This window comes from Rhinopithecus bieti, unplaced genomic scaffold (assembly GCF_001698545.2).
Source record: "Rhinopithecus bieti isolate Rb0 unplaced genomic scaffold, ASM169854v2 scaffold_6717, whole genome shotgun sequence".
Classification (NCBI taxonomy): Eukaryota; Metazoa; Chordata; class Mammalia; order Primates; family Cercopithecidae; genus Rhinopithecus; species Rhinopithecus bieti.
This window is the reverse complement of record NW_016805334.1, coordinates 222,353-246,073: the sequence shown is the minus strand read 5'-3', so window position 1 is coordinate 246,073 and position 23,721 is coordinate 222,353. Positions and strand designations below refer to the sequence as shown.

The 23,721-nt window shown below is 41.8% G+C and overlaps 2 protein-coding genes across 6 annotated transcripts in view; one reads left to right on the top strand and one right to left on the bottom strand.

Annotated features, from left to right (window-relative positions):
• Nucleotides 1–6,225: 6,225 nt before the first annotated feature.
• TOMM20L (translocase of outer mitochondrial membrane 20 like) lies at nucleotides 6,226–19,200 on the top strand. 3 transcript variants are annotated; one of them, XM_017872196.1, is made up of 5 exons: nucleotides 6,226–6,811; nucleotides 7,000–7,043; nucleotides 13,882–13,963; nucleotides 17,827–17,969; nucleotides 19,028–19,200. In XM_017872196.1, the coding sequence occupies exons 1-5, from the start codon at nucleotides 6,418–6,420 to the stop codon at nucleotides 19,079–19,081; spliced, it is 717 nt and encodes a 238-aa protein (XP_017727685.1). In that variant the 5' UTR covers nucleotides 6,226–6,417; the 3' UTR covers nucleotides 19,082–19,200. The 3 variants fall into 3 exon arrangements, with proteins under 3 accessions (XP_017727685.1, XP_017727684.1, XP_017727686.1); XM_017872195.1 differs by having other exon boundaries at nucleotides 7,000–7,067; nucleotides 19,028–19,114; XM_017872197.1 differs by lacking the exons at nucleotides 7,000–7,043; nucleotides 13,882–13,963 and having other exon boundaries at nucleotides 19,028–19,114.
• The window catches only part of TIMM9 (translocase of inner mitochondrial membrane 9), a 16,666-nt gene continuing 11,941 nt past the window's right edge, over nucleotides 18,997–23,721 (bottom strand). For all 3 annotated transcript variants that reach the window (XM_017872199.1, XM_017872198.1, XM_017872200.1), the window contains 3 exons: nucleotides 22,406–22,470; nucleotides 21,341–21,436; nucleotides 18,997–19,667 (listed from right to left, as the gene is read on the bottom strand). In XM_017872199.1, coding sequence (XP_017727688.1) covers nucleotides 19,533–19,667; nucleotides 21,341–21,436; nucleotides 22,406–22,444 — 270 coding nt within the window. In that variant the 5' untranslated portion in view covers nucleotides 22,445–22,470 and the 3' untranslated portion in view covers nucleotides 18,997–19,532. The remainder of the gene's footprint in view (nucleotides 19,668–21,340; nucleotides 21,437–22,405; nucleotides 22,471–23,721) is intronic.

Below are 23,721 nucleotides of genomic sequence, written 5' to 3'. Positions count from 1 at the left end.
TAAAAAGTTAAACATGTGACCCAGTCATTCCACTTCTAGGTACTTACCCAAGAAATGAAAGCATATGTCTACATATAGCAGCTTTATAAATCACGGCAAAAATTTGAAACAACCCAAATTTCCATCAACAAGTGAATGGATAAGTAAATTGTTGCATAGCCATACAATGGAATACAACTCACCAACAAAAGGAACAAATTGATAACATAAGCAGCAAAATAGATGAATCTCAAAATACTTATGCTGAGTGAAATAAGTCAGACAAAAAGTATACACTCTGATTCCATGTATACAAAAACAGAAAATACAAACTAATGTATAGTAAAAAAATAAATCAGTTGGTTCCCTGGGAACTTGGAGTGGGGTATGTGGAGGAGGTGGAATGGAAGGGAAAGATTACAGAGAGGCCCGAGGAAACCTTGGGGGTGATTCATGTGGTTTCATAGGTGAATACATACAGGAAAATTAATAAATGTACTTCTATAAAGAAATACCTGAAGGTAGGGGACAAAAAAGTATATACTTCTAAATGTGTGCAGTTTGAACATTAAAGGAAAAAAACCTTCCAAAATACAAACAGTATAGGAGACATGCAAACCCAAGGCCACTGTGGTTGGCTGGTACTGAGAATAGAACTCAAGTTTAATCAAGTTGGTGATTTTTTAGCCTGGTGAATACAATGAGAGATTTCTACTTTTCTCCACCTAGGTATGTCATGGCTCTTCCTTCATTCGACTAGAAATCTTAAAATCTTCCCTTTAACATCGGTCAGGAAGTAGATAGGCCCAGTATATTACTTTTCACTGTTAAATATAAATGGAAATCCTACTTTTAACAATTGACCTAAGTCAATTTATGTACCCCTTCTCCTTTAATATCTGAGCATTTCTCACGTAACTTTTTGAAACACCAATGCTATTAAGTTGAAATTTTTACTGTAATGATTGAGGTAGTCATCACTCTTGGGTATGACCTTCATTTGTTATTAAACTCTTTCATATACCTTTAATATCCCAAGATTACTGTGTTATAGTTTTATTACGCTTTCTCTGATCCACTGTGTCTCCAGCCTCCCCATCTGTTTTCTTCTTAAGGTTCCCTCCCTCCCTCATTGCCCGTAGCAAGTGTCATCTCCTTTTAGTCTTCTCTTGGGGCACTTCCTCAAACCTTTCATTTCACTTGGCCTCTGAAGGTTCTACTGAGCTCTATCTTACTAGTAATAAAGACATAAATAAGAGATAAGGAAATTGCTGATTTCAAAACCGATTGGTCTTATGTCTAAAAACTAATTGCTGTTGTCTAAGACAGTCCTAATAAAAGGACTTTACATGGAGAAATCGGTGGTTCCTTTTTTTTTCATTCACTGGCTCCTTCAATGAATACTGATAGAGTGCTTTCTATATACATACACTGCTCTGGCATAGTAGCATTTTAGCACAATGGACTCAATGTAGCAGTAATAATAGACTTCAAAAATAAACCATAGTTCTTTGAGGAGATCAATAAAATTGATAAACCTGTATCCAGGCTGATTAGGAAATAAAGAGGAAGACATAAACTACCAGTATCAGGAATGAGGGTCGTGATCACTACATACTGTACCTATAGCTATTATAAAGATAGGGCGGCCAGGCGTGATGGCTCATGCCTGTAATCCCACCACTTTGGGAGGCTGAGGCAGGCGGATCACCTGAGGTGAGCAGAGTTTGAGACCAGCCTGGCAAACCTGGCAAAACCCCATCTCTACTAAAATTACAAAAACTAGCTGTGCATGGTGGCATGTGCCTGTAGTCCCACCTACTTGGGAGGCTGAGGCACAAGAATCACTTGAATCCAAGAGGTGGAGGTTGCAATAAGCTGAGATTGCCCCACTGCACTCCAGCCTGGGCAACAGAGTGAGACTGTCTTAAAAAAAAAAAAAAAAAGGAATATCATGTCATGAACATCTTTATGCCAATATATTTGCCAACTTAGCTGAAATAGAAAAATTCCTTGAAAGACACAAATTACCAAAGCTCACTGGAGAAGTTGATAACCTGAATAGCTCTATATCTATAAAGAAATGGAATTGATGTTAATAAAAACTTCCCACAAAATAACTCCAGATCCAGCTGGCTTCAGTAGTGAAGTCTACCAAACACTTAATGAAGGCATAATGTGATTCAAACTGAAGAAGATTGCTTCTAAGTCACTCTACAAGATCAGCATTACTATGACACTAAAACCAGACAAAGGCATTTCAAGAGAAGAAAACTAAAGACCAATATCTTTCACGAAAATACAGGCAAACATTTTAAACAAAATTTCAGTAAATAAAAGTCAACAACATATTAAAAGGATAATACAACATGGGCCAAGTGGGATTTATTCCAGGAATACAGGATTGGTTTAATATTTTTTAAAAATCAGTGAGGCATAGTGGTTCATGCCTGGCATTCCAGCATTCTGGGAGGCTGAGGCAGGAGGATCACTTGAGCCCAGGAGTTCAGGGCCAGCCTGGGCAGCATAATGAGAATGAGTCTCTACAAAAAATGTTTTTAATTAGCCATGTGTGGTGGTGCATGTCTGTAGTCCCAGCTACCTGGGAGCCTGAGGTAGGATTGTTTGAGCTCAGGAGTTCAAGGCTAGAGTGAGCTATGGTCATGCCACTGCATTCCAACCGGGGCAACAGAGTGAGACCCTGTCTCAAAAACAAAATAAAAATCAATGTAATTTACCATATTAATAAGTTAAAAAAGAAAAACCTTATGAGGCAGAAAAAACATTTGACAAAATCTATCTGTTCTCGGCCGGGCACGGTGGCTCAAGCTTGTAATCCCAGCACTTTGGGAGGCCAAGACGGGCGGATCACGAGGTCAGGAGATCGAGACTCATCCTGGCTAACACCGTGAAACCCCGTCTCTACTAAAAAATACAAAAAAACCCTAGCCGGGCGAGGTGGCGGGCGCCTGTATTCCCAGCTACTCGGAGGCTGAGGCAGGAGAATGGCGTAAACCTGGGAGGCGGAGCTTGCAGTGAGCTGAGACCCAGCCACTGCACTCCAGCCCGGGCGACAGAGCGAGACTCCGTCTCAAAAAAAAAAAAAAAAAAAAAAATCTATCTGTTCTCAATAAATACTCTCAACAAAGTAAGTAAGCATAGAATGGAACTTCTTCAACTGATAAAGGACACCCATGTAAAACCTATAGTTAACATCATATTTAATGATGAAAGACTGAATGTTTTTCCTCAAGTTATTGATTGATTGATTGAGATGGAGTCTCACTCTGCTGCCCAGGCTGGAGGGCAGTGGTACAATCTTTGCTTACTGCAACCTCTACCTCCCTGGTTCAAGTGATTCTCCTGCCTTGGCCTCCCAAGTAGCTGGGATTACAGGCACCTGCCACTACGCCCTATTTTTTAGCACTACGGCTAATTTTTTTTTTTTTTTCTAGAAGAGACGGGGCTTCACCATGTTGGTCAGACTGGTCTCGAACTCCTAACGTCAAGTGATCTGCCCGTCTTGGCCTCCCAAAGAGTTGGGATTACAGGCATGAGCCACCATGCCAGGCCTTCCTCAAGATTAGGAATGAGACAGATACCTACTCTAACTGGCTGCTGCATTTTTTTTTTTTTTTTTTTTTTTTGCTTTTTTTCTTTCCCTGAGACAGGGTCTGACTCTGTTACCCAGGCTGTAGTGCAGTTGTTGGATCACAGCTCACTGCAGCCTCCATCTCCTGAGCTGATGCCATCCACCCGCCTCAGCCTCCCAAGTACCTGTGAGTACAGGCCCGCGCCACCATGCCTGGCTAATTTTTGTAGTTTTTATAGTTATAGGGTCCCACTATGTTGCCCAGGCTGGGTTTGAACTCCTGTGCTCAAGTAATCCTCCCATCTTGACCTCCCAAAGTGCTGAGATTACAGGCATGAGCCACCACGCCTGGCCTCTCACCACTTCCATTCAACATTGTACTAGGAGTTCTAGCCAGAGCATTCAGGTAAGAAAAAGAAACCATACAGGTATCTAGACTGGCAAGTTTAGCAAGATTATGGGATGCAAGTTTAATATACAGAAATCAATTGGATTTCTATGCACTAGCAATAAAAAGTGAATAATTGGAAAATTTAAAATACCATTTACAGTACCATAAAAATATGAAATATATTGGGATAAATCTGACAGGATGGGAAAGACCTCTATTGAAAACTGCAAGATATTGCTGAGACAAAGACAGTCTTTATGAGGGACTATACCTTGTTCATGGATCATAAAACTTAGTATTGTTGAGATTCTTTGCTCCTCAAATTCAGTGCAATGCCAATAAAATACCAGCAGGCATCTTGTAGAAATTGACAAGCTAATTATAAAATTCTTTTGGAAATACAAAGGACCTAGAGGAGCCGAAAAGAACTTTGAATAAGAACTAAGTTGAAAGCCTAGCATTACCTAATCTCAATAATTATCATCAAGCTATAGTAATCAACAACAGGGTGGTACTGGAATAAGATGGACAAATAGAGCAATAGAACTGAATAGCCAAAAATAAGCTCTCATATATATGGATAAGTGATCTTTGACAAAGATGCCCAGGCAATATGGTAAAGATAAGTCAGCCTTTTAAGGAAATGGTGCAGGGCGGGCACAGTGGCTCACGCCTGTAATCCTAACACTTTGGGAGCCCAAGGCAGGCGGATCACTTGAGGTCAGGAGTTAGAAACCAGCCTGGCCGACATGGTGAAACCCCGTCTCTACTAAAAAAAAAAACCCACAAATATTAGCCGGGGATTGTAGTGGGCACCTGTTATCCCAGTTACTCAGGAGGCTGAGGCAGGAGAATCGCTTGAACCTGGGAGGCTGAGGTTGCAGCAAGCTGAGATCAGGCCACTGCACTCCAGCATGTGCAACAGAGCGAGACTCCGCCTCAAAAGAAAAGAAAAGAAGGAGGGAGGGAGGGAGGGAAGAAAGGAAGGAGGGAGGGAGGGAAACAGTTGGACATCCATATGCAAAAAAAATTGAGGGAGGGAGGGGAAACAGTTGGACATTCATATGCAAAAAAATTAATTTGGATCCCTACCTTGCAAGATATATGAAAACAAAGTCGATCACAAACTTAAATAGATCACAACATGGATCAGAAAACCTAAAACTATAAAGGGTCTAAAAGAAAATAGGAGAAAACATTTCTGACCTTTTGCCTAACTGGGTTAGGCAAAGATTACTGGATACAACATCAAAAGCATAAAGTAACAAATTGATAAATTGGACTTTACCAAAATGTAAAACTTTGGTACTTTAAAAGACACTGTTAAAAGAATAAAAACACAAGAAACAGACTGGGAGAAATTATTTGCATATTACACATCACATAAGGACTTCAGAATATATAAAGAACTATCAAAACAGGGAAAAAATGCAATTTCTAAAAAATAGACCAAGGATGTGAACATATACTTCAACTAAGAAGATATATGGATGGCAATTATGCACATTAAAAAAAGATGTTCATCAAGAGAATGAGAAGACAAACCACAAACTGGGAAAAAATATTCGTAAAAGACATACCTGATAAAGGATTGTTATCCAAAATATACAAAGCTTAAAACGCAACACTAAGAAAACAAACCTGATTTAAAAATTGGCAAAAGATTTCAACAGACATCTCACCCAAGAAGATATACAAATGGCAAATAAGCATAGGAAACAATGTTCAATATCATATGTGTATGTCATTTGAGAACTGCAAATGAAAACACTGAGATACTACTACACACCTATTAGAATGCAAAAAACTAAAACACTGACAATACCAAATGCTGGGGAAGATGTGGAGCAACGGGAACTCTCATTGCTGGTAGGAATGCAAAAATGCTACAGCCACTTTGGAAGACAGTGTGGCTGTCTTCAGTCTTTCTTTTCTTTTCTCTCTTCTTTTCTTTCTTTCTTTCTTTCTTTTCTTTTTTTTTTTTTGAGATGGAGTCTCGCTGTGTCGCCCAGGCACTGGTGCACTGGTGGGATCTCTACTCACTGCTAGCTCTGCCTCCCGCGTTCACGCGATTCTCCTGCCTCAGCCTCCCGAGTAGCTGGGACTGCAGGTGCCCACCACCACGCCCGGCTAGTTTTTCCTATTTTTAGTAGAGACGGGGTTTCACCGGGTTAGCCACGATGGTCAACCTCGTGACCTCCTGACCTCGTCATCCGCCCACCTCAGCCTCCCACCGCGCCCAGCCTTCAGTTTCTTATAAAACTAAACATAGGTTGGGGAGTACGGGCTAGTGTTAGACAATGCAAACTAGGAGGTGACCAAAGTTGACCTTAGAGTCAACTTAATTTTGCAGGTGAGGGAAGAGAGGCCTAAACGACCACCGGCTTCCAGTAAAGCAGATTCGCAGCATACTGTGCTTTGCCCAAATCGGTGTTGTAGACACAGGGGCAGAGGCATGTTTGGAGAAAGGGCTCAGAATTTGGAGTGCGACAGACGTAGGTTCGAACAGAGCTCTGCTAATTGGTGGCTGCGCGGGCTCCCGCACACATCCTCCCGAACGCTCGGCTTCCTAGCCGGTCCACAAGCCTGGGTGCCAGGCGTCAACGCGCCGCTGAGTGCGCAGCAGGCCGCGAGGCCGGATGGGCCGCCGCGCCGACGCCCCCTGCTGGCCGGCCCGCGCCCAACGCTCCGCTGGTGGGACGCCCGCGGCCGGATGCCCTCCGTCCGCTCCCTCCTCGGCCTCTTGGCGGCCGCGGCGGTCTGCGGCGCCTTCGCCTTCCTAGGCTATTGTGTTTACCTCGACCGGAAGCGGCGCGGGGACCCCGCGTTCAAACGCCGCCTGCGGGACAGTGAGTGGGACCGAGGCGGAGGCGCGGCCGGGTCGGGCAGCGCGGGCTGGCTGCCGGCGGGGAGGGCCCCTCTGTGAGAGGCTGGGCCGTGAGTGCCACAGCTTCTGCCGAGGGGCCCGCGGCGCCCGGGCGGGGAGGACCACTCGGCCCACGCCTCCCAGCCAGCACGTGCTGTGTTGTGTTCGCAGAAAGAAGAGCCGAGCCTCAAAAGCCTGAGGAGCGGGGCACGCAGGTGCAGTGCTTTCGATCCACGCAGGTAGCTCAGTAGACGCAGGTCCGGGCTCGCTGGGTTTCTTGGCTCCTGGCCGGCTCGGCAGCAAGTAGTTCCCTCAGCCGCCCGCCGCCCGCGCCGGGGAGGAGGCCTGCCCTCGCGCCCCAAGCACCGCCCCAAGCACCGCCTCAGGCTCAGTCACTTTCCTCTCACAAAAGGGAGGGAAGGAAGGAGGGAGAAGTTGGAGTTGTAAAAGGGCAGCTGTAAAGCAAAACATTGTACAACAGGCACTTCTTTTAATTGGAAGAAGGAAGAGGAGGCTTTTGCCCTTTCTGAGCCGCGCAGGACACTTAGAAACCCAGACTGGCCACGGTCACATGGCGGTAACTTCTAGATTGTTCTCCCGCAGGGCCTTTCTTGTAGCTCGGAAGCAGAAGGCATTTTCGTGTTTTCTAAGTCTGCGGCAGAATTTGATTAGTCCCTTTTTTGTTGTTTTAAGAGACGGTCTTGATCTCCTGACCTTGTGATCTGCCCGTCTCGGCCTCCCAAAGTGCCGGGACCATCCTGGCTAACATGGTGAAACCCCGTCTCTACTAAAAAATACAAAAAACTAGCCGGGCGAGGTGGTGGGCGCCTGTAGTCCCAGCTATTCAGGAGGCTGAGGCAGGAGAATGGCGTAAACCCGGGAGGCGGAGCTTGCAGTGAGCCGAGATCCGGCCACTGCACTCCAGCCTGGGCGACAGAGCGAGACTCCGTCTCAAAAAAAAAAAAAAAAAAAAAAGAGATGGTCTGGGCGCGGTGGCGCACGCCTGTAATCCCAGCACTTTGGGTGGCGAGGCGGGCATATCACATGAGGTCAGGAGTGCGAGACCAGCCTGGCCAACATGGTGAAAGCCTGTCTCTACTAAAAATACAAAAATTAACTGGGAGTGGTGGTGTGTGCCTGTATCTCACCTACTCGGGAGACTGAGGCAAGAGATTTGCTTGAGTCCAGGAGGCGGCAGTTGCAGCCTGGGCGACAGAGCAAGACACTGCCTATAAAAAAGACAGACACAAGGGTGTTCCTGTGTTGCCCAGGCTGATCTTGAACTCCTGGCCACAAGCAATCCGCAGTTGATTCTGGATGTTTCCTTCGCTGAGATTGTTAGCCAGAGCACCTACACGTGTCTGTGTGATCTGAGATTCATTTGTGTGGTGGGCTGTGTCCCAAGGGGCAAGTAAACACATATATGTGTGTGTGTATAGAGAGAGAGCACGCACATGCATGTGAACTAGAACATGTGCTCATGTGGGAGAGCAGATGGTACCACTTTTGGCAACATTGAAGCCTACTCAATTTAAAGGGAGAGGAAATAGATTCTGCCTCTCAACAGGGATGGCAAGGTTCTGAAAGCACTTGTGTGACCAGGAATATTGCGGTAGCCATTTTTGAAACGTGCAGTTTTTCCGGAGAAGACTTTGTAGCGGAAGTGACATTGAACTGAGCCTGGAAGGATGATGAATTTGTGGCTTGGTTTCAGGGGAGAGGACACAGGATGGAGGGAACAGCATGTGCATAAAGATGCAAAGTGGGGCATCTGCCAAGCACATTCAGTAAACCAGTTTGGCAAAGGAGTCATACTGAGGAATAGTGGGTGGTAAGGTTGGAGAGCGAAAGTAGGGATTGAATTAAGGAAGGCTTGCTTTGAAGGCCAGGTTAAGGAATTGAGATTCAATGGAGGAATTACTGAAGATTTCTAAGCGGGAATTTTTTAAAAAGAAGGAAAGAAAGGCAGAAGGTAACCATTCTTAGATTGATCAGGCAGGAGTGTACTTAATGGACAGGAAGAGAAAACAAGCTATTGCAGCGATTTAGATGAGAGGTAATAAAAATCCTGAACTGTGGTGGTGGTAGTGGTAACTCGGAAGAATACAGTTCATGCCGACTGAGTAAAGGGTAATGGAGAGGCAGAGTCAAAGACACTTCTGGGGTTTCAAAATGGAATCACAGTAGAGAATAACAGCCCATTTGACATAGTTAGCTGGGTAGGGAGTGTCCAAAGAGCTGGACATGGGAGTGGAGATGCCTTCCCTGACTTGACTGGGACAGAGCTTGATACAGCTGCATGTCCCTCTTCATTGTCCATGGTTTCACTTGCACATTTATGTAATTATTTAATTAATGCTTTCTGTTTATTACACTAAACTCTGTGAAGGCAGACTTTGATTTTTACTCTCCATTGTTTCCAGTGCCTAGAACGGAGTCTAGTGTGGTAGGTGCCCAGAAAATGTTTGTTGAATATGGTTATTCATTGTAGGCAGAGGGAAATACCTTGTGCAGAGGCACAGAACATGAAATTGTAGTATTCAAGGAGTGTTATGGCCAGAGAGATAGCTGAGGGTCAGTTTAGTGTGTTATTGTGGAGGACTTTGCATGCCAAACTGAAAAGTCAGGACATTTTTCTGTTGTGGATAACTAATGATGGTGACTTTATTTCAGAGAAAAGACACAATTATTTCGGTTTTATTTTTTAAATAAGACAATTCTGGTTCTAGTGTGGAGAAAGGAAGTTGAAGACAGGAAAATCAGTCAATGACAGTTCATATGGGAAATAATGAATGATTTATATTAATATAATCATATTTTAATTACAATATAATTTAATTATATTCGTATTAAGCCATAACTAAGTCATACTGTAATTTATTGATATAAATCAATAATTATTAATAATAAATTGTTAATATATTATTTCCCATATAGGAAATAAATTATTTCAAGTGAGGAAGCAGCACAAGCAGGATTTTTCAAATGTTCTTTCATGTAATTGTCACAACTCTATTCTTTTTTTTTTTTTGACACAGAGTCTCACTCTGTTGCCCAGGCTGGAGTACAGTGGCATGATCACAGCTCACTGCAGCCTCAACCCTTTTGGGTTTAGGTGATTCTCTCACCTCAGTCTCCTAAATAGCTGGGACTACAGGTGCACACCATGTCCAGCTAGTTTTTGTATTTGTACAGTGACAGGTTTCGCAACATTGCCCAAGCTGGTCTTAAACTCCTGAGCTCAGGCAGTCTGCCCGCCTTGGCATCCTGAAGTGTTGGGATTACAGGAGGGAGCCACTGTGCCTGGCCTCTATTTTCATTTTACAGATGAATAAACCAAAGCAGAGAAAGTCGTCTCTTCTCACCACCTTTTCTAGGGTCTTTCTTCCTCTTCTTCCCAGGACTTTCCCAAAGTATGGTCCATTGCTGCATTAGAGTTACCTGGAGCATTTGTTAAAATATGGATTATTTGACCCTGATCCCAGCAATTCTGATCCAGTAGCCTGGGGAATTCTTACTGGCACAGTGACTGTCAGACTTTAGGATCCATAAGAATCACCTGAAGAGCTTGTTTAAAAATGCAAATTCCGGCCAGGCGCGGTGGCTCAAGCCTGTAATCCCAGCACTTTGGGAGGCCGAGACGGGCGGATCACGAGGTCAGGAGATCGAGACCATCCTGGCTAACACGGTGAAACCCCGTCTCTACTAAAAATACAAAAAAACTAGCCGGGCGAAGTGGCGGGCGCCTGTAGTCCCAGCTACTCGGGAGGGCTACTCGGGAGGCTGAGGCAGGAGAATGGCGTAAACCCGGGAGGCGGAGCTTGCAGTGAGCTGAGATCCGGCCACTGCACTCCAGCCCCGGCGACAGAGTGAGACTCTGCCTCAAAAAAAAAAAAAAAAAAAAAAAAAATGCAAATTCCTGGGCCCTACTCCCAGAGATTGATTCAGTAGGTCTGGGTGGAGCCCAAGAAACTGCAGTTTTAACAGATGCTTTGTGAAACATGGGCCTTGGGTTCTGTACTCTTCCCCCTCTGCCTAGAAGATCCTTGCCTTCTCCAAAAGTGATTTCAAATGTGCTACTCTAGACCTGGTGTCCCAAGTTTCATCTGTCTACCAGACTCTGTCATCTGGACATTCTATTGGCACCTCACCTTAGTGTGTCCAGAAGTAAGTTCATCATCTCCCCCGTTACCACTGCACCTACTCCTGTTTCCTTACTATGCTCCTGGTGTCACTAGCCTCCCTGCTATGACCCTGACTCATCTTGTTTAAATATCAGCTTCATCCATCATAAACAATGACCAATTCTTATTTTCAAATGCTCTATTTCATATATATATATACATATATATATATGTGTATATATATATATGTATGTATATATATCCCACTTGTCTATTTCTATTGCTTCCCTGCGACTAAAGGCTTTTATTACCTTTTACCCAGGTTATTGAAATAGTTTCTTAACTTGTCGCCCTGCCTCTATTCTTATGCTGTTAGAGTAAATTTCTTCTAAATGGCAGCTCTGAATATGTAATTCCTTGCAGTAGCTCCCTACTCTACAGATTAAAGACCAGCTTTGCTGGGCGCAGTAGCTCACACCTATAATCCCAGCACTTTGCGAGGCTGAGGTGGTCTGATCACCTGAGGTCAGGAGTTCAAGACCAGTCTGGCCAACATGGTGAAACCTCATCTCTACTAAAAATACAAAATTAGTCGGGCATGGTGGCACATGCCTATAGTTGCTACCCGGGAGGCTGAGACAAGGGAATCGCTTGAACCTGGGAGGCGGAGGTTGCAGTAAGCCAAAAGTTGCAGTGAGCCAGGATCATGCCACTGTACTCCAGCCTGGGCAACAGAGTGAAACTCTGTCTCAAAACAACAAAACAAAACAAAAAACAAAACCAGCCTCCGCTTGGTGCTATGCCTTTGATGGGTGCCTATTTCAATTGACTGCCTTGTTTTCCTAGGGATTGGAAATAATATATGAAAAGTTCCTAGTTTATAGCTGGCCTTCAATAATGGTTATATTGTTGCTACATTTACCCTATCATGGCCAGTACAGTGGCTTATGCCAGTAATTCCAGCACTTTGAGAGGCCGAGGCTGGTGGATCACGAGGTCAGGAGTTCGAGACCAGCCTGGCCAACATGGTAAAACCCCGTCTCTACTAAAAATAGAAAAATTAGCTGGGCGTGGTGGTGTGCACCTATAATCCCAACTACTCAGGAGGCTGAGGCAGGAGAATCACTTGGACCTGGGAGGCGGAGGTGGCAGTGAGCCGAGATTGTGCCACTGCACTCCAGCAAATATTTACCCTACCATAATCCAGCTAATTAAGTTCACTTGGTATGTTCCCTGCAATTTTGCGTTGCTTATACTTTCCTCATCAAACTTTCACTGAACCTCTCCACATCTCAAACACTATCTTTTCTGAGAAGCCTTTGACAATTCTCCAACTAGATGTAATGTCTCTGTACTTTGAGCCCCAGAGGACATTGGACTTCTTGTTGTACCTACATGATCCCTTTCCCTTTATTAAGACTGTGACTCCTTGGGGATGGGCACAGGGTTCTTGGTCTCCAATTCCTTCCAGCTTTTCCTGGAGTGTCCTGCCCTTGCCAGTCCTCACTCAACATCTATTGAGTAAAACCTCTGATGTTACTGATTATTAGTATATTTGATGATACAAGCTTAAGAGATGACCCCTGGCTGGGCGCCGTGGCTCATGCCTGTAATCCCAGCACTTTGGGAGGTTGAGGCGGGCAAATTACAAGGTCAGGAGATCAAGACCATCCTGGCTAACAAGGTGAAACCCCGTCTCTACTAAAAATACAAAAATTAGCTGGGCGTGGTGGTGGGTGCCTATAGTCCCAGCTACTTGGGAGGCTGAAGGAGGAGAATGGCTTGACCCTGGGAGGTGGAGCTTGCGGTAAGCCGAGATTGTGCCACTGCACTCCAGCCTGGGCAAGAGAGTGAGACTCCGTCTCAAAAAAAAAAAGGTGACCCCTTTCCAGGCTCATTGCATTTTAAAAGAAAATTATTGGGGAAAACAAAACAAAAACCTTACAGATTTGAAACACTGGAGCTGAAGTAACTGGCAGTGGAGTTGATATTTTGGGCTAGGGTTTGCACAGTGTACCTTGAAAGACTAGCCCTAGATATAGTACCAATGATGATGCCATCTTGTGGCCATGGTAGCCTTCATGAACCAACTGCAGTAAACCAAAGCATCCTTCTGAATACTCACTCCCCTGCCAACCCCCCACCAGGTCCTTTGTCCCTTTCCTTTTGAGGGTGTGAGTACAGAAGGCTTAGCATAGTTTGTTTCCCCTAATAGAGAATTACTGTCGCATGAACAGGTTTCACTACTAAAAAGACCAAAATGACCTTATAAGCCAGAGAAATCATTGCAACCAAATCAACAGGCACTGTTAATATCCCTGGCAAGAAAATAATTTTGCAACATACAAAAGTACCTTTGTTATATTAATTACAGTAGGATTTCTGCTATATGTGGGTGGGTAAAATAAGGGATGAGAGTTACTTATTATAAGCATCTCAACCTAACAAATATGTCATTTTTTAAAATCACTTAAAATAATCCCATTTTAGAAAATTGGTATAATATTTAAAGAACAACTACATTTGTCATACCTTTGGATTTAGAGACTAGGTTCAAGATGTCATTTTTTTTTCTTCCTTTTTTTTTGTGACAGAGTTTCGCTCTTGTTGTCCAGGCTAGAGTGCAATGGTGTGATCTCAGCCAATTGCAACCTCCACCTCCCAGGTTCAAGCGATTCTCCTGCCTGCGCCACTACGACTGCTAATTTTGTATTTTTAGTAGAGACAGGGTTTCTCCATGTTGGTCAGGCTGTTCTCGAACTACCGACCTCAGGTGATCCGCCCGCCTCGGCATCCCAAAGTGCTGGGATTACAGGCGTGAGCCACTGCATCTAGCCCAAGATGTCCTTTATAAATAAAAAATAATTTGATCAGTAACCATATTCCTTACATTCATTACTCATTGTTAAATATTTTATGAATATTTTAGTTGTGGGATCCAGCGAAGAATAAAAAATTGCAAGAACTTTTCTTGCAAGAGGTACGGATGGGAGAACTTTGGTTATCTAGAGGTAAGAATGTAAATGTTCTTTTGTGAGTTACAACAGTTTATTCTTAAGAAATATTTATTAGTATTTGTATGTCAAATAACTAGCTGGATGTGTTAGCCAACTTCCCTCACTAAAGAAAAACTATCCCAGCATGTTCACTTCATCACACTGTATTATTGCATTATGTTAGAGTTTAGTGTTCAAGTTGCAGACTTGGAAGTGGGCAAACAGAGTAGCAAAGCCAAATACAAAAATACCTCATTTATTTTTATATACAATTCTAAGTCAGTGAGTTTTCCAAGTGACTAAATGTTAAGAATAAAAACTTTTTGCCAGGTGTGGTGGCTCATACTGGTAATCCCAACACTTTGGGAGGCCAAGGCAGGAGGATTGCTTGAGGCCAACAGTTTGAGAACAGCCTGGGCAACAAAGCAAGACCCTGTCTCTACAAAAAACTTCAAAAATTAGTTGGGTACCATGGCATGTGCCTGTAGTCCCAGCTACTCAGTAGGCTGAGGTGAGAGGATCACTTGAGCTCAGGAGTTTGAGGTTGCAGTGAGCCATCATCTTGCCACTATACTCCAGCCTGGGAGACAGAGACTCTGTCTCAAGAAAACAAACAAAACAACTTTTAAAAATTCTAACTGCTTTATAAAAATGTTTCTGCTTTCTTAGAATATTCTTAATACTTATTTAGTTTGTTGATAAATAAATTCCCTATGAATGTCCATTCTTTTACTGTGTTTAATGGAGTGATGCCTGTTGGGGCTATCTTACACTTAATGGTCATATTTTGAGTTATAATTTATTCCTACCTAATTCCAGATGGATTTGAGAAAACTTCATAATATTGTTAGGCAAAATGATGGTAGATAATATTATTATTGTATAAATATTATAATCATAATGTCCTTATTCTGGTGTTAAACCCTGGAAAGGAAAATTTGTCTTGAGGCTTCTTAATTTAAGAAGTAACTGATGTTGCTGGATAAATCAGTATTACAAAACCCATTAGTACAATGTATGTATATTTTTTAAGTGTTGCAAACTCCCTTGCATATCACAGTGCCTATACCTGTTTTGCCTCTTTCTGTTTTTTTTTTTTTAAAGGTTTTGTTTTTCAATCTGTAAGTAGCCTCCTCCAGGATTTATAAAAACAAAGAGGAAGTCAAAATCCTAGACAACTCACAGCAATAGCCAAGATTTTTATTCAGTGTCTTAAAACCATTATAAAGGTTTTGAGAAATGAAAAAGTTGTAGGCATTCAAAATCATTGCACATTAATCACTATAATTTGTATTTTAGTATTTTCATTTAGTATTGATCTTGCTTTCAGATGGAGTAATTTAAAATGGACAATACCTGCTAAATATTAATGATTTTACTTTTAGATGGAGTAATTTTGAAATGGACTAAAATACGTGCTAAATATTGATGACAAAATGTACAGTTAGAACTGACTTAAATGATATAAACAGAAGTGACTTTACATAAACCAGTGAAGCTTATGTCTAAAGACCTTTATATGCATAGGCCTCTAAGGCCCCCTAGCAATTTTTTTTTTCTTTTGAGATGGAGTTTCACTCTTGTTGCCCAAGCTGGAGTGCAATGGCGCAATCTCAGCCCATTGCAACCTCTGCCTTTCAGGTTCAAGCGATTCTCCTGCCTCAGCCTCCCAAGTAGCTGGGATTACAGGCATGCACCACCACACCCAGCTAATTTTGTATGAGTAGTAGACACAGGGTTTCACCATGTGGGTCAGGCTGGTCTCAAACTCCTGACCTGAAGTGATCTAACTGCCTTGGCCTCCCAAAGTGCTGGGATTACAAGCATGAGCCACCATGCCCAGCCACCCCTAGTAATTTTGTATTCATAATTTTATATTCTTTTTTGTAAACAAGGACCCTCAAATTGTGGGAAAGAAAGTTCTGGATTGTAAGTCAAAAGAAAAAAGATAACATATTTTATCACATTTTATTCCTATTCACTTTATGCTTAAGAGCTAAGATGTAATGTTCAATTAGATTTAGAGGTGATCTGAACACATGTTGCAAACTTGGGTTTTTAAATTTTTAACTGCTATTTAATAGCTTTTTTATTTTGGGGGGACAGTGTCTCACTCTGTCACCCAAGCTGCAGTGCAGTGGTGTGATCTTGGCTCAGCCTTCTGGGTTCAAGCAATTCTCATGTCTCAGGCTCCCAAGTAGCTGGGATTATATAAGTGTGTGCCACCATGCCTGGCTAATTTTTCCATTTTTAGTAGAGACTGGGTTTTGCCATGTTGGCCAGGCCGGTCTCGAACTGGCGTCAAGTGATCTGCCCTCCTCAGCCTCCCAAAGTGTTGGGATTACAGGTGTGAGCCACCGCGCCCAGCCCCCTAATAGCTCTTTACATAAGTTTTATACTTCCATATTTTACTTACACTGCAGTTCTCGGTCTTGGCTGCTTATTCTTTAATTCTTCATCAAACCCCAAACCAATTAAATCAGAATCTATGGGGCTGGAACCCAGATGTCAATATTTTTTTAAAAATCTCCCTAGGTTTCTAAAACATTGAAAACAAACCAGTACAGTATTCTATCCAATGTGGCAATTTTTCACCCAGTTTTCTGCAGTCTTCTTAACTTTCTCCACTCCCCTTTGACATCACCCATAATTTTCATCATTTTGCTGTCAGGTAAAATACAGTTCTATAGCCATCTCAGTGGTGGCTATGTCTATATAAGACCATAGGGCCAATAATTTTGATTGAAATTTCTGAGGAGCTGGTATGATTTAATTTATTGGTTGGTTAAATTATTTGACCAAATTGATTGTTTTGTATTGTTAGCACCACCAATCTTGAGAACAGGCACTATTATATCTTACGTTGAAAATGTAAAATTAATGTATTTAAGTCAGGACATATCCCTGTTGTTTTTTAGTTTAAGCTTAATATGAATCTTTGGAAAGCATTTTTTTCTGTCATGCACTCTTCTCTTCATATGACCATGTATTTCAACCGATAAATGGAAAACTAGTTTCAGCTAATAAAAATCTATTATTATACTTACTTGTAGGGCCGTATTTTATTTTCTACCTAGTTATATGAAGTATGTCAAGATTTCAACTCCTGTGATTACCGAATACCTGAAGAGAGGCAGTACTCTAGTCTCAAGGGTCAAAAAATTAGATTATATTCCTAATGCTGAAATTAATCAGCATTGAAACTATACATCATTTCACTGATCTTTGCCTCAGTTTCCTTAAAGTAAAACAAGGGAGACTAAAGTCATTCCATGTTCTAACTTAAACAGAAATGCTATGATTTTCACTCTTCACATATTTTCATTCTTTGTTACTTCAAAGCCAGTTATCCTAAAACTCATTTTAAAACTGTGCTTAAAAATCAGAGTTCATAAATCTCTTATTTTTTTCCTCAGGGTATGTAATTCATGTTACACTAAATCTTGTTTCAACTCTTTGATAGTGAAATCTTTTTTTTTTTAGTTCCATTTAGCTGGAACATGTTTAATCTATCCTATTTTATTAATCACACATGTAAAGATAACCTTCAGATATTAATAAAAGCAGACAACTGCTTACAAAAAACCTCAGTATCCTCTTCCCTCCATACCCAAATTATAGAACACGAGCATTTCCAATGCAAAAGTGCACTTCTAAACAGTAAGAGCATACTTGCTGTAATTTGGCTCAAAATTATTAATATTGCAGCTTCACCACTAAGAAACTCATATTTGTACTGTACTCTTCACAAGACTTGTCTAAGTAGTCTTTAGCTTGATATGCTTTTAATTTTTAATGCTTGTTGCTTTCTTGGATTTGTAGAATGTCTGTTTTAAAGAACTTTAAAATTTTGCTCAAAACTTGTCATTCTGTTTCAGGAGAGCATAGAATGGGGGTTCAACACCTCAGCAATGCCCTTTTAGTGTGTGGGCAACCACAGGAACTTCTGAAGGTTTTCAAACACACACTCCCTCCCAAGGTATTTGAGATGCTGTTGCACAAAATTCCCCTTATTTGCCAGGTGAGCACATATTTAATTATCTTTGTGAAATGTACACAGTAAATAGCTATGTTATGCTTGACTACGCAGAAATATCAAAGTATATGTGTGACTTGCCCAGAATCTTAAATAAGTGAAATCTCTGACTTTTTGGCTGCTTTAACATGAAGCAAGCCTATTCTTTCAGGTTCCTTTGATTATAATAAATTGTGTATTTTCTTGAGTATTACCTGTATTTCAACACTTCAGTTTTAAAGCAGAACAATACTTCTAGTTCCATTAACATACAAAACTAAAAATCGCTTTGGTAAATTTAAACATACAGGCTAATTAGCATTCTCTTAAATATAGGTTTAAAATGGTATTGAATGAAATCCATTCATAAGCCAGTTGATTAGTAAGTTTTAGTCCACTTGCATTTTACTAAACTACTTGGTATACATATGCATCAACTAGAATTTCCTGCAAATGCTTGGATTCGTTTCGGGATTCATTGGCCATAAGACATTAACTTTGGTTCACTTTTTATCATTGGCAAGCCTTGGAATCTATCATATTTAACTGTCAGCTTCTGAACAAAACACAAACATGAACTCCATTACAGTGTAACAGTCAACTCTTAAACATTCCCAAACTAGGGCAGATGGGATGGTTTCCTGAAGATATATGAAAATGTAGGTAAGATAAGAATATGTGGCTAGGCGCAGTGGCTCATGCCTGTAATCCTAGCACTTTGGGAGGCTGAGGTGGGCGGATCACTGGAGGTCAGGAGTTTGACACCAGCCTGACCAACATGGTGAAACCCCATCTCTACTAAAAATACAAAAATTAGCCAGGCATGGTGGCACACAACTGTAATCCCAGTTACTTGGGAGGCTGAGGCAGGAGAATTGCTTGAACCTGGGAGGTGGAGATTGCAGTGAGCCAAGATCGCACCATTGCACTCCATCCTGGGTGACGAAAGCAAAACTCCATCTCAAAAAAAAAAAAAGGAATAATGCCCACCCTGATACAAGGGAGGCAAGAAAAGGATTGTGCATTGAAATGATTAGCAAGTAACTGTTTTATGTATTCACCAGCAATTTGAGGCAGACATGAATGAACAGGAATGCTTGGAGGATGATCCTGATTGAAAAACATTTCAACGTATCCACAGTCCAGTGAGAATACTATGGTACCATACAGTATAAACAACTGCTCAGTAATATTTCCATTTATTTTACTTTTAGTAATAAAAATTTGTCTATCTCATACATGATTGAACACATAAGTTGCTTTAAAATTAACAGTCACAATTGAAGAAACAATGGTTTATTTTTCTAATCAAGTGACCAAGCTGCTGAATCATAAGGCCTCAACAAATGTTGCATCTTATTATTTCATTGAACAATAAGACCTTCTAGTTTTATTATTCCTGGTAAATAGCAATTTTGTTTCTCCAGTGGTTTCCATTTGCCAAACAGTCATGACAGATGGTTTAACATTGTGGCTACTGCTTTCAGGGGATTCTATCAGATGAGTCCTCATTTCCAATAAAGCAGCTATTGGCAATCTTTCATCAAAAGTTCATCCATCAGGAATTCTCTATCGTGGTTGGCCAAGGAGTCCTGCTTTGGCTGCCAGGGCTTCATTCTGCTGAATATGATATTCCTGAAATCTCATGGATATTCTTTGTGTCATTTTTAAATATTTCTGTAAGCAATGTTCTGAACAGGTGGTCTAGGAACGAAAAGGGAAGATATAAGAGGCAACACAAAAATATGAATTTTTTAAAATGCATGTATTCTAAAAGAACAGTGTGTAGTTTGCTTTTCTTTGAATATATCTGAGAATTAAATAGTATTAATTGGCAGCAACTGACCATAGCTTTTAATTGATACTTTCATCCACTGACAAGCATTAATATATATTGAATGCCTGCCAGTTTGTAGTCACTAAGAGCAATGGTAAGTCTCTGCTTTCAAGAAGCTTCTGGACTAGATTTTCTGCAAGTGTATTAAGTGAAAGCCCACATTCCTATCCTCTTGTTTCGATTGTTAAAATGTAGACCCAGTAGTAAGTTTGTTCCTTTTTAATGAGAAACAACATTCTTAATTCTCAACCTTTTACTTTTTATTTATTTAATTAATTTATTTATTTTTTGAGATGGAGTCTCGCTGTGTCGTCCAGGCTGGAGTGCAGTGGCGTGATCTCGGCTCACTGCAAGCTCTGGCTCCTGGGTTCAGGCCATTCTCCTGCCTCAGCCTCCCGAGTAGTTGGGACTACAGGTGCCTGCCACCATGCCTGGCTAATTTTTTGTATTTTAGTAGAGATGGGGTTTCACTGTGTTAGCCAGGATGGTCTCGATCTCCTGACCTCGTGATCTGCCCGCCTCGGCCTCCCAAAGTGCTGGGATTACAGGCATGAGCCACCGTGCCTGGCCTATTTATTTTTTTGAGACAGGTTCTCTCTCTGTTGCCCAGGGTGGAGTGCAGCGGCTCACTGCGGCCTTAACCTCCTGGGCTTAAGTTATCCTCCTACTTTAGTCCCTGGAGTAGCTGAGACTATAGGCACACACCACCATGCCTGGCTAGTATTTCATTTTATTTTTTAGTAGAGATGAGGACTGGTTTTTTTGTTTTTGTTTTTGTTGACAGGGTCTTGCTCCGTCGCCCAGGCTAGAGTGCAGTGGTGCAATCACAGCTCACTGCAGCCTCTGCCTCCCGGGCTCAGGTGACCCTCTCATCTCAGCTCCAGAGTAGCTGGGACCACAGCCATGTGCCAACGTGTCCAGCTAATTTTTTTTTTTTTTGTAATTTTTGTAAAGACAGCGTTTCACCATGTTGCTGAGGCTGGTTTCGAACTCCTGGGCTCAAGTGATCCACCTGCCTTGGCCTCCTAAAGTGCTGGGAGTTCAAAGTTACAGTGAGCTATGATTATGCCATTTCACTCCAGCCTGGGTGACAGAGCGAGACCCTGTCTTAGAAAAAAAAAGTTAAGACTTCTAATAGGATTAGGTTTTCAATATGACCCATCAAAGTCAAGCTTTGCTTTTTCCAAAGCCAACTAGAATTCCCAGGGCCATACAGAAAGGCTGTGCCAAGTTTCTCTAGGTAGGCCATCTTGACTGAAAGCTAATTAGTAAGAATCTTTGTTGTGAAACAGTAACTCAGCAGCTGCAGGCATCTTCTCTAAAATGGTCTGACTTGGTACAATGTAACTATCATATTAAATTTGGCACTGTTAAACTCAATGCCATGGTTCAGTGGCTGCTTCAGTTCTTCTAAGCAATGGAACATAAAAGGTAGTCTAAATTCCTGTAATAGGTAGGAACAAGTAAAATGCTTAAGGGGCTCCTACTTATAGTGTTTATGACAGGCCTGGAGAATTTCAGTGAGTAACACTTTTCATACCTCTTCAGGTTTTACTTCTCTTGTTGTGAAGTCTTTAACACAGTCCAAAAAGCAGGTCTCTGTAAGTTTATTGTAGGTCCCGAGAAATTCCTTAAACTACAAACAAACCAGAATGTTCTTTAGTATTTGGTTTTTAAAACTAAGATGCTTTGAAACTTCAATTACTAGTATTTTATATTTAGACAAAATATACCGTAACACTTGAAATCATAGTTATTATGCTACTTAAATGGGTACAATATGATCTACAGAACAGTTTTATTTTCTAGTTGAATATTTAATTTTTTCTTGATTATCAGTCAAATGAAAGATACATATGCTTGGCTGGGCGTGGTGGCTCATGCCTGTAATCCCAGCACTTTGGGAGGCTGAGGTGGGCGGATTACCTGAGGTCAGGAGTTTGAGACCAGCCCAGCCAACATGGTGAAACCCCGTCTCTAATAAAAATACAAAAATTAGCTGGGCGTGGTGGCACATGTCTGTAATCCCAGCTACTCGGGAGGCTGAGGCAGGAGAATTGCTTGGGCTCAGGAGATGGAGGTTGCAGTGAGCCAAGATTGTGCCACTGCACTACAGCCTGGCCGACAGAGCAAGACTGTCTCAAAAAAAAAGAAAAGAAAAAAATACAGACACTTTATAACATTTAATATCCATTTTGGAAATGAAATAGAAACAATTGTTTTGTGAAACCACTGACTGACATTTTTTTTTTTTTTTCGGAGATGGAGTCTTGCTCTGTTGCCCAGGCTGGAGTGCAATGGTGCAATCTCGGCTCACTGCAGCCTCTGCCTCCTGGGTCGAGCAATTCCCGTGCCTCAGCCTCCCAAGTATGCTGCGACTAGAGGTGTGCGCCAGCACGCCCAGCTAATTTTTGTATTTTTAGGAGACGGAAGTTTCACCACGTTGGCCAGGCTGGTCTTGCCTGACTTCAAGTGATCCACCCATCGGGGCCTCCCAACGTGCTGGGATTACAGATGTGAGCCACTGCACCCAACCTGACACAGTGGCATTAATAGCATCTTACATTTTTTGCGAAATATTTTCCCCTTATTAAGAATACCTTACCTGTTTTATCTGATCAGATTCTGGTATTTGTGCAGCCATATTCTTCTGGTACCTTTATTAGTCACCTAATTTAAAAATTCAAAAAAAAGTTTGTCAATCTATAAACAGATGTTTTTAGTCTAACTGAAGTTAGGGAATCACTGCTCATATTTTATAAATCTGTGTATGTAACTATGCCATCCCCAATTTCTCAGATCATTAATGACCATAGAACCTTACAGCTGAGAATTAGATTTCTTTTTTTTTTTTTTTGAGATGGAGTCTCACTCTGTCACCAGGCTGGAGCACAGTGGTGTGATCTCAGCTCACTGCAACTTCCACCTCCGGGTTCAAGCAGTTCTCCTGCCTCAGCCTCCCGAGTAGCTGGGACTACAGGTGCACACCACCACACCCAGCTAATTTTTGTATTTTTAGTAGAGATGGGGTTTCACCCATGTTGGCCAGGACGGTCTCGATCTCTTAACCTCGTGATCCGCCCACCTCGGCTTCCCAAAGTGCTGAGATTACAGGCGTGAGCCACTGTGCCCGGCCAGAGAATTATATTTTCTAATGCTAGTTTGGGACTCAAAGGCCCTGTCTATCGAAATTTCCAGTTTTAAGATAGTTTGCTCTGCTACCTTGCTAAGCTACTTGTTTAAAGCCCCATTCCTAGGAGGATTATAAAGGAAACCAAGATGGTGAGGTTTGGGCTTAAAAAAACAATAAAAAAAGCTGGGAGTGGTGGCTCACGCCTGTAATCCCAGCACTTTGGGAGGCCGAGGCAGGTGGATCACTTGAAGTCAGAAGTTCAAAACCAGCCTGGCCAACACAGTGAAACCCTATCTCTACTAAAAATACAAAAATTGGCCGGACGTGATGGCATATGCCTGTGGTCCCAGCTACTCGGGAAGCTGAGGCAGGAGAATCACTTGAACTCAGGATGTAGAGGTTACAGTGAGCCGAGATCACGCCACTGCAATAGAGGCTGGGCAACAAAGTAAGACTCCATCTCAAATAATAATAATAATAATAATAATAATAATAATAATAATAAAGGAAATCGAGATTTTTGCTGTTTTCATAAAATTACTTAACTATTTCACTAGTCACCAATTTGCTTATTTTAAATTTTTTACTATTATACTTAATCGAATATATCAAAAATATCAAAAATTTTCACATTTCAACATGCAATCAACATAAAAAGTATTAATAAGACATTTTACATTCCTTTTCTTGTAGTAAGTCTTTGATTTTGGTGAGCATTTTACACTTATACCACATCTCATTTGAATGCTAAATTTTCATCACAAATACTTGGCCTATATTTAGGTTTA